We start from the raw sequence: 11,524 nt of genomic DNA, 5'->3' as shown, positions 1-11,524 counted from the left end.
TACATTCATGCAAATGTCTGACTCAGAGCTCTGTATCTGGTCTCAATGGGAAGAAAACTAATGCTGATATTCATGCAAATATCTGTCTTTAAAAGCAATGGCAACATCTGCATTAGTTTTCCTTCCATTGAGATCAGAGGCTGAGCTCTGAGTCAGCATGCCTTTTTTCAAACACTGAACCGAGAAGCCAGCTGTGAGATCCCATTCTTTGAACAGAAATTTGTGAGAATACTGTATGTGTGTGTGCATCCAAGTGCGTACATGTGTGAACATCTATCTTAAGGAATCATTATGTGTATGGTTACTTTTGGGACATATCTATTAATTAACTAAATTAATAATCTCTATGCCTTTTAGATGATTTATGTGAATTGGAGCCTCAAGCCTTTTTAATTGGTCTGTATGGACAGAGAGATGGAAAGGACTGTGATGTTACTGGGGAAACCACGAGCCATTAATTCAGCTTATTCAGCTGAATATTTACCATATTAAATCAGGTATATTTGACATTAATGTAAAAATGTATCTGTAATTTATGTAAGAATGGTTTTACGAAAAATTTACACAGAAATTCATCCTGCTCATGTTTCATTAATTAATTGATTATTCATAATTTACAGTATGCTGACACATTGAATTTAAATGTGAGCACATTCTGAAGATGTATGCAACATGCTTGTTAGTTGTCATGCTAGTTTCTACTTGAAATTTCTATTGGATTTATGAGAAAGTTCATGTATTGTGTAAGTGACAAGTAGCTCATGAAGATGATACAAACTAAGAACTGCAATTCCAGCAAACATAGATATCTGGGCAAAGTGTGGTGTGTGTGGATTTGTGGAGGATAAAAACGAGTGAAACAGTATCGCAGGCTTGTTTGAAGGGTCCATATATGCAGGTACATCTAATTCAACAATCAACATCTAATTTTTCAGGTGCAATTACTCATGCTTGATATATCTAGATCAGTGCTTTGTGTCCTCTTACGTAGACCCCCTTAATACAATAAAGATTTATCCAGTACATTTTCATTTTTTTTCTTTGTTTTTTTCTTATATTGTGCCTGAAATGTTTTTTTTATTTTTTTTATTTTTTATTTTTTTTTAAGCCCTGGGTCAGAGGATTTTTAGAGGTTGTCGATTCATAAATTATTTCTCAGTTTGTAACTGGCCCCACACATGAGCATGGCCATAGACTTAAGGTGTATCAAAAGGCCTTGAGGTATCCAGTGTTGATATAACTGACAGCTTTCTTTTAAATATTAACCCTTTTTTTTTATTTTTTTTATGCAACTTTTCCATACAAACTCCCTGGTCGTCACTAAGGCTATTTGTTCTTGTTCTGCTTTATCTATCTGGTTAAACCACAATACTCATGCTCTTAGACAGGAGTGGAAGAAGGCAAATGACAGAAACATTAGCTACAGGTATCCTATAAGGTCCTGAGAGAGTGTTTATCAAAGTTTGAAAAGCATATCATAAAGCAGCAAGAGCAAATTATTTCTTTAATCGATCTCACAAAATTCCCGTAGCCATAGAGTTCGGTTTAACACCATAATAACAATACTCAACACGGCTGTCGCAGTCTGTTTCATCGATCCACAGACACTTGGGAAATGTTTTTGAAAATGTACTAAGTTTGATTGCAAACAGACCTTGCATCACCACCAATGTATGACCCGTTGAATGAGATCCAGCCTGGTTTGCTGGATGTGTGGGGGGAAAACAATTGCAGTAAAATATGGTAAAGAAACATCTTGTTCATTTATTATATACTTATTATACAGTATAATCATAATATTCATTATTAGATATAGCAGGGCAGATAAACTCTTTAATTTGCTGTAATACTATTGCTAATGAGTTATTTCTAAAAGTGGATTCTGACATGAAGACTACCATCTTCAAGTTTAAAGCTACTGTAATACTCAAATCTGTCCTCTTATTTAGTGATCTGGAGAAAGTAATAAAAACAATGCTTTTATGTCTTCTTATAGTGTTCTTCTCGACTATTTTAACAAGTTATACCAGGCTATTGTTCAGTCATTTCTGTCTCACCTGTAGCTAGTCTAGAATTCTGCTGCTAGATCCTTGACTAATACCAAGAAGAGGAATAATACAGTATTGTCAGTATTCAGAATACTGTAAGTGTTGTTACTGTAAATGCCATTATAGCTGCACCTTGTTATATCAATGAACTCATCAATTTCCATCATACCCCTAGGTCTATTAGACCTGCCAAACAGCTGCTCCCTGCAATCCTTTGGTCATGTTTATATTCAAGGTCTTCCTCTGTTATCACTTTCAAAACACTCATTTAATCTCTTTGATCTTTGTGACAGCATATTGGTCATTGTGGAGACAAAGTAGGGAATGAGATGGGATTGTTGATACAGCAGTGTTAAAAGAATCTGTGTGTGGGAAAATGACGAGGGGCAAATGGAGTTTATGTCAGCCAAATACTAAAGGGATTGTTCACCCAAAAATAAAAATGAAATCATTATTTACTCATCCTCATTATGTTCCAGAACCATATGACTTTCTTTTTTTCTGTGGGACACAAAAGGAAATTACAGTGAATTGGTACTGAGACTTATATATTGCCAATAACATCTCCTTTTGTGGTCGACTGAAAAAAAGTAATTCAGGTTTGGAACAACATGTAGGTAAGTGACTAAGGACAGAAATTTAATTTCTGGGTGAACTATCCCTTTAAGTACATGCAGATCACCTGCAGGAAGTACAATAGCTCATTCTTCCATCGTTTTTACAGGAATTTGTTTTCCACCGGTACATCCTTTCCAGCAAGACTGGAATTAACAGATGAGTATGAGTATGCAAGTCACTCTCATGTATTCCTTTTGAATGTTTTCTGTTATTCATTATAACAGCATTTTAAGATATAATAAAGTAATTGGTCTTTAGATACACACTAAAACAGAACAGCTACAGTACAAAGTTTTTCATGCAGTCTTTCTCTGAGGCAGTCTGAAGATAAGCCAAAAGAAAAGTAAAAGGGCTTCTCTTCATTGGTGCCACTGCTATTAATTCTAATGGCAAAGCAGCCATGCCATTTATTTCCTATAGCATGCTCAATTTGAACTTTACAGATATTTATCACTGACCGCAATCTGCTCAACCCTCTCTTTCTCTTTCTCTCTTTCTATCCCTTTCTCCTTTTTCTTCCTCTTTTATTTTTCTCTTTGTGGCTGATATTCTTTGCTCCATCCATCCATTTATCCATCCATCCATCCATCCATCCATCCACGTGTATCTTTTACTAACTGCTGATATAATCATCACAAACCCAATTGATGGATTTAATTGAGTGATGCAGGTTGCTTCAAGGGGTGTATTACAATTAAAATAGCAATGTGGGAGAGTGAGTTGTTCTCACTGTGTTTTGGTCTTCACTCTTACTGTAGATGCAGAGCTTGGTTTTTGATGGAGTGGACCAGTTTTCTCTATCTTTTCTATATCTTGTCACTTTCTAGTACCAATCTCTATAATTGTCATTCTTTATGTAACATCTTTAAGTTAGTCCACCTCCTATGCATTTAGCCACTTTTCTCTATTCCACCACCTAATTGTCGTCTTCTTTCTTACTCTCATCTTCTCTAATGCTCTTTTTGTCTCACGTCACCTGGAGCTTTACAAACCTTCAAATGTATTTGTGCTCTTTCTCTCAGTCTCATTTGCCAGAAACTTCTCTGGCCTGGTTTAAGCCTCTCATTCCATGTGGCAGTCTGATGTACAATTAATCCTCTCTACTGCACCATCACACACAGACTCTCGCTCTCTATCTCTCTCTCTTTTTTTTTATTTATTTTTTTTATCTGGATTGTTCCTTTTTCTGTTCACCCTCTGTAAATCTTAAATTGGCAGGAAAAAGAATCCATCCATAAATCTCAGACTTCATTACTTGCTCCCAGTGTGTGTGAGAGTATATGTGTGGTGGTGGCTGGCTGAGTGAGTGACATGTTGAGGTGCTCATTGCTCATTTCCTCTTAATAGTATAAATACAATTTTTAAAACACTCACATTTAGGTTGGCCATTCATCTAAAGTAAATGAGCACCAAGAAAATACTCAGTCTTATATACCCTATCTCTACTAGCAGTAGCTTTTCATACAGACAACTTTGTTTGTGGACCTGTATGCATTGTGTACGTGTGCAAATACAGCATACGTTCTTAGGCGAATGTGTTAATTATGCATAATGCATTTGAAAGTAAGGAATTTCAAAATTTCTGTTTCATAAAAAAAAAAAAAAAAAAAAAAATACAGTTACAAAGAAAATAAAAATTTAGAAAAGATAGGTGATGTATTTGAGATGCATGTTACTACCTGGTGTAAATGTCGATCTGTCTAGCCAGACCACTGACCTGATACCAATTGTTAAAAGGGCTTTGTACAAAATTACATATTAAGACAAGAAATATATATATATATATATATATATATATATATATATATATATATTGTGGCATACATCTCACATAGACATGCTTCATTAATAGATGAACTTTAACCATTAGGTTTAACACACAGCTCTCTAAAGCACTTTAGCTGCACTAATCAAAGCCACTGAGGTTCAGCTAAGTGAAAAATTTTCATGCGAAAGTTTTATTCAAAATAGGGGTAATGAAAGTGGAATAGAGGAACATTCTAATAAAGGCTTTTACAACAAGTAATGACTGCTAATTGAGAGAGGAGAGTGAAGAGAATGACAAAGAGGAAATATACTGTAAATAGGTTATGTACAGTAGGTTGTAAACTGTCCATACTGACCATAATTGAATTGTGTTTTTTTTTTTTTTTTTTTTTTAATTTGCAAAAGTTCAGGCTTTGTTTGTAAGTAAGTGTGTTACTAATAAGAATGGTTGTAGTTCACTTACAAAGTATGCTTGTAAAACCACTTTGTAATAAGAGAGATTTTGTTTAAAAAATGATGAATGAATACCTGGTCCCCTACTTCTCTCCCCTGCTATAATCTCTCCCCCCATTCAATTGTTCAGTAGGTCCTCAGTGTGAAATGTGCTCATTCATCTCGATAAAAAATAATGATGGGCCGTTTTTACAGCAGTTCTGGCCTGGAGGAGCTGCCCAGCGGCACAGTGCTTTAAAGCCGCCAGACTGCACCCTGTAGCCATTCAAAAACATTACACACCACTGAGCACACAACACTCTGAGGCAAAACCAATTAAATCACAGTTTGAATTACAGTTTAAATTAGAGACCTAAAAGTATGAGAATTACATAGATAAAAGTATAAAAGCAATATACTCATGACATAGCTTTTCTTCAGCAATCTGCAGAAATTGTGCCACAATGAAAAAAAAAAAAAACAGTAATTATTTAGTTTTTGTAATGCCACTTATGACTTCATTAAAATGTATGGTGATTTGCTTTTAAAGAAAAAAGAAAAAAAAAAAAAAAACGCTGAAATCATGCCAAAGTTTAAAACATTCACACTTTGAAATATTTCCCATTCAATATTCCAGCTAACAGTTTTTCACTCTAAATTTTGTAGAATGGTTTTGGAACTGCGGTTCCTGTGTCCCCTTACAGACGAGGGTGCCTTACTTCCAAACTTCCTTCTCTTTACACTTTTTCATCCTTTCTCTTCAGTAGCCCCTCCCTCTTTTTCTCTAATAACTGGTAGGCCCCTGCTCCCCTCCACCCCTCTCTCCTCCCTCTACTCTGTCTGCCTGTGGATGCATGTGAGAGAGGATGAGAGTTTGTTCCAGGCTTCTTTGAGGGGAAACACATGTTGAAAGAAAGAAAAATGCACTGAGATAAAGGACTATTGAAATATGGAGAAATATTCCAGTTTCTTTCACCTTTCCTGCTTAATTGAATGTATGTGTGCATGCATAAGTTTGTGTATTGTATAAAACTTATTCAGCTGCTTGCAAACTCAGTGGTGTGCTCCTTTTTTAAAGTGTGTGTAGAATTGTGTCTGTTACACAAAATGTGTGTGTCTTATTCTCCATGTGCGTTTGTTCTGTCAAGGAATCTATACTATATGTACTTTCTTATGCTTGCCTTTGAATTTAAGCCACTGAACTTCCTTGATGTTTTTTCTTTTGGCATGTGGGTCTGATTTGGATTTTTTTTCTAGACTTTCTTTGCATGCTCAGTTCGTTTGAAGTTTGGCTCTGTTATAAGGCCATTGTGCAGAAGGATGGCGTCCTATCCACTTTATTCTGCACTCTCATTGATCCTTTTGCTTTTCACCACCCTCTCCCCTGTTCTTGCTGGAATGGACACTTGTTATGACGAGGAGGGCATCCCAAATCGCTGTTTGCCTAAATTTGAAAATGTGGCCTTCAACCAGTCCGTGATAGTTTCAAATGTATGCGGCATCCCAGCTGAGGACTATTGCATGCAAACAGGGTCCACACGCTCATGTCACTACTGTGACACCTTGGACTTAGAATTGAACCACAACGGCACTTACCTGACAGACTTCCACACAGACGAAAAGCCAACCTGGTGGCAGAGCCAGTCCATGTTCTATGGAGTTCAGTATCCTAATTCAGTCAATCTCACACTACATCTTGGTAAGACACCCAAATTGGGCTTGAAATTGTTATTTTAATATTGATGAAACATTAGTGGAAATGACACCCCATTGAATTTGCAGACAAAAAAAGGTTGCTTGTATGTTGATTACAAACCTGCTAAAACAACAAAACAAAAAAAAAACAGCTTAATCAGCATGCAATTCCCATACTGGTCTAGGCTAGTTTATAGTGCTGATTTGGTGCTAGTCTATTGCTGGTCTAGCTGGTGGACCAGCATAGCCGTAATGCTGGTTAACTAAGAAAGTCTTGCTAGAACACCAGCAGACCAGCATCCCGTGTAGCATTCAAATCTCATGATCTTATGAGTATTCTTACAATAGGTATTCTTATGTAAAGTGTGATTCTATCACACATACAGTTGCTTACATTTGCATGGCTTTTAGAGCAAGGATGTAACCACATATTAAGGAATGGGAGGGGACCAAATGTAATAATTTAATAATCAACTAAAAAAGTTGTTAGTAGTCCACTATTATGATGTCTATGGTGGTTACGGCCCATATCCATATACAATCCATGAATATTGAATTCTTGAAATTAATCAGTTTATTTAATTGTATTTATAATCAATGATCACATTTATTTAATGCAGTTGAGGCATATTGAGGCATAACTTATTACCTAATTTTATTTTATTTTATTTTTAAACTTTAAAATGTTAAAATGCGAATAAAAAACTCTGTAAGCATAATCTTTACTTAATCATTGAATTTCTATTATGTTTGCTGTTGGACAAAATTGGAGTTTTCAAAATATGCTACGGCTAGTGTTGCCAACTTTTCATGATGCAAGAGAACGAGTCTATGTTTAAATTGGGGAAAAGATATGTCTTTTACTAAGTGGATGACAAAACATCTTTCCTTTAAAAAGCTTTTTGAAAAGTACATTGTCTTTTAATAATTCGATTATGAAAAGTGCATTACAGTCTTCAATATAAAACAGCTGCTTCTAGAAACAACTCTGTCTATAGTTAAAGCCATAAAGCTTGTCTTAAATGTGCACTAAGTAATTTTCAATGTATGTTGTCTTGGATTTACGCTGACACCAGGCGGATGGATGCAGCATCATTCAAACGCAATAGTTTTCACTTATTGATGTCATTGTAGAAATTCACTATTCAAAGTGAGCTATGATTTATATCCAATAACAGGGCAGTTACTGAGATTAAGTGAGTTGTATTAGGCTGGTCATGTGATCCTAACATGGCTGCCCCTGTGAGGGTACCCTCTGCATGTAGAAAAAATTGCTTTTATAAAGTTACAGATATGACTGGAGTCTTCATCTCATGTGAGTGCTTATGATTGTTAAACTTTTAAAACTTTTTTAATGAGGAAAAAAATAGCTGAGTGCACCTTTGACAATTTCACTGATGCGTTGTTCACATGATCACCAGTTTCTGAATGAAAGACTTTCTATTGCCTGACCAGAACTGTGTACATAGAAAAGTGGAGATTTCCATAATTTCCATCAGATCCTTAACCTACCCCTTAAAATCAGAGTGAAAAGAATAGTTGATAATGTTGTTGAACCCCAAGCCCTAAGCCTAAACCTAAAGCCTAAGTCTAAAATCTGATTGGTTAATAGGAATGTTTTTTCCAGAATCAACAAGGATGTTGACTCCAGAAATGTATGTTCTCAGGATCAACTGGAGTCCCCTGTTTTTTGGAGGGTTCTTTGTCTTTAAATGTTACAAACACAGTTGTTATCAGCCCCATTGCTTTAATCACAACTATCAAATTAATGAGTCAATTAAGCCAGTTGATACCGTTTTAAATAATGTTTAATACTGTCAGCAAGTGAAATGTAAAACTCATGTTAAGAATTCATAACCAAATGACAGATGCTCAGCATCATGCCTCAGTTAACTATATCCACGAGCAGAATTGTATAAGTTACTTTTCTGAGTTATGTCTGTGAAAATATCTTAAATCTTAAATAAACTGCAATGTGCCCCAGACAGGCTTCATGAGACTATCTATTACATTTCAATGTTGAGCATGGCTTCAAGGGCTGCCAATAACATAACTTCATTTCAAAACGTAATTTCTGAGCAAGCAAACATCATTCTGTGCTCTGTCATTCTAGCCTCTTTCACACATGAAACCTGGTAAATTGCAGTAAAATTGTTGGATTGCCTTCAGTGGTAAATATACCACATCTGCTATTTACACATGCACTGGCTTCAGTCTTTTTTCTGTCTTGCGACCATTCACACATCAGCACCAAAATGGTGAAAAGAAACGGACCGAGAGCATTTGGGTGCAGTCTTGTGTGGAAAACGGAAACTAACTGTCCAGTTTGATGATTTTTTTTAATGATTTTGTGACTTTTTTTAATGACATTAAATTCTTTCTCTGTCTTTCGTCAGCACGTCCTGACCTATACATGCTCAAACTGTTAATCTTACAACTCTGTTTACACATAGTATCAAAACTTTTCAGGTAATGTTACAACTTCTTATTCAGGGAATAGACAGTGTTAAATTTACCAGTATTTTTCAATGGGTCGCATGCACACATGGCCTCTAAACTGAAAATTGCAGTTAATTTTCTGGACAAGGTTGTATGTGTAAACGAGGCTACTGATTATTTCCTCATCAATCTTTACTAACTGCTAGCTTAAGTTGCAATATTATGTATGGATCACTTTGTGGTTTATTCTTCTAATAGTGACTTTATAATTGTGCACATCAAAAGGGGAGATTTGGTGATTCTCCTGGAAGGGGGGCAAGGCACTAAAATCGTATTTCAACAGGCTAATAAGGCATACAGCTTAATCTCTGAACAGCAGAAAGAGAAGTGTGTCTCTCTTTCATTTTCATATGTGAATCAAACATGGGTTGCAGTTAGGTGTCCATGAAAGGCCTTCTCATGTTTCCAAACCAAACAGAATACATCCCAGGGAGGCCTATACAGACATACACACAGTGGAGAGAGCAATGGGGGTGGTACAGCAAAACACTACAAAGAATAAGACAAATTCAAAAAGCAGCAGAGGTCCAGTGGCAGGTCAGGTCTTTCCCACACACACACACTTGCACACACACAAACACCCACACACATAAACATACACAAACAGATACACAAATGCAAACTTTTGAGGAATGTTTCCACATCTGGTTTCCATTGTGGTTTTCAATCAAAGATTTTCAAAGAACCAATATGAGATACAGATGGTTGCAGCTAAATATTTTAACTCAACATTAAAGATCATTGTATGCAAATATGCAGTTCTAACAAAGAAAGAAGTGATTATACCAAGTGCAAACACTTAGAAATCTACATCTCATAGAATAGAATACTTTGGCTTGGGGTGCATCTGACTTTTGTGCTAATCTTCAAGTAAATCAATCTCAAAGTAATTTAGAGTCTTTTAAACAGCACTAAAAATGCACATGTGAAAAGAGTTTTGGTGTACTTTCATTTATGGTGTTTACCGTATAGTAAAGTTGTTGATGATATATTGCAAAAGCTTGATAAGAAAAAGCGTTCTTGTTTTACCATACATAGACATGATTACAATCAGCTCTTGTAGGTTATGCGTAAATATTGAGTCTGGCCAGATTTAGTTGAGTTCAGATAAAACACGCCCCCATATATACAAAATGATACATTTAGTCTATTCATTCTTTTCAGGACAAACATGAATAACAGCTGCAGCAATATGACCAGGTGGCTTTCTGTTAAGGGTAGACCTACACATTAAACCTGTGTGTAAAAATACACTACATATGTACAGGGTTTTAAGTCCAGCTGAGTGAGGTAGTTTTGTTCCAGAGTGAAATTTCATCATCATGATTAGAGAATAAGGCCAACTCTTGTTTTCTATCTTTTTCTTCCTGTTATCTCTCTGTTTCCTCGCTTCTTCTCTCCAGTCAATATAATCTTCTCACATGCTGAGATGAAATGATGTTTAAATGATTTCAACATGGCAACCACAATGGTGCATGTTTGTGTCAGTGAGTGCATTTATGTATGACAGAGAAATATGAGAAAAAGACAGGGAGTGATAGAAAGACAGAAAAGGAAATACACTGAAAAACAATGATATAAAAATGTACTTCAAATGGTATAACATCTAAATTTACTGGTGTGATTCAAGACAAAAATATTATTTAACATCAACGAACCAACCTGAATACAATAGGTTAACCTACATAAAAAAGAAATCATATAAAAAATAAAACTGTTAGAAATATAGTGTATACTGTATATAAATATATAAAGTTGAAGTCAGAAGTTTACATCCACTTAGGCTAATTTTTTAACCACTCCACAGATTTCATATTAGCAAACTATAGTTTTGGCAAGTCATTTAGGATATGGAAATAATATATACAGGATGGAAACAACAACTGCCCGATTTACACCAGGAATGCACAATCCCTCCATCAGTGCTCAGACTGTCCACAATAGGCTGAGAGAGGCTGGACTGAGTAAGGCATGTCTGTAAGGCATGTCCTTACCAGACATCACCGGTAACAACGTCACCTATGGGCACAAACCCACCTTCGCTGGACCAGACAGGACTGGCAAAAAGTGCTCTTCACTGACAAGTCGTGGTTTTGTCTCGCCAGGGGTGATGGTCGGGCTCGCGTTTAACATCGAAGGAATGAGCGTTACACCGAGGCCTGTACTTTGGAGCGGGATCGATTTGGAGGTGGAGGGTCTGTCATGGTCTGGGGTGGTGTGTCACAGCATCATCGGACTGAGCTTGTTGTCACTGCAGGCAATCTCATCTCTGTGCATTACAGGGAAGACATCCTCCCTCATGTGGTACCCTTCCTGTAGGCTCATCCTGACATGTCCCTCCAGCATGACAATGCCACCAGCCATACTGCTCGTTCTGTGCATGATTTCCTGCAAGCAGGAATTTCAGTGTTCTGCCATGGCCAGCGAAGAGCCCGGATCTCAATCCCACTGAGCACATCTGGGAC

General features: G+C 36.4%; 1 protein-coding gene across 1 annotated transcript in view; it reads left to right on the top strand.

Annotated features, from left to right (window-relative positions):
* The first annotated feature begins 5,779 nt into the window (after positions 1-5,779).
* LOC127440120 (laminin subunit gamma-3-like) overlaps positions 5,780-11,524 on the top strand; it is a 166,260-nt gene continuing 160,515 nt past the window's right edge. Inside the window, exon 1 of the mRNA XM_051696522.1 lies at positions 5,780-6,564. Coding sequence (XP_051552482.1) covers positions 6,186-6,564 — 379 coding nt within the window. The 5' untranslated portion in view covers positions 5,780-6,185. The remainder of the gene's footprint in view (positions 6,565-11,524) is intronic.

Source organism: Myxocyprinus asiaticus, chromosome 4, assembly GCF_019703515.2.
Source record: "Myxocyprinus asiaticus isolate MX2 ecotype Aquarium Trade chromosome 4, UBuf_Myxa_2, whole genome shotgun sequence".
Lineage (NCBI taxonomy): Eukaryota > Metazoa > Chordata > Actinopteri > Cypriniformes > Catostomidae > Myxocyprinus > Myxocyprinus asiaticus.
Note: the sequence above shows the minus strand (reverse complement) of the source record. Positions and strands in the feature narration are given on the sequence as shown.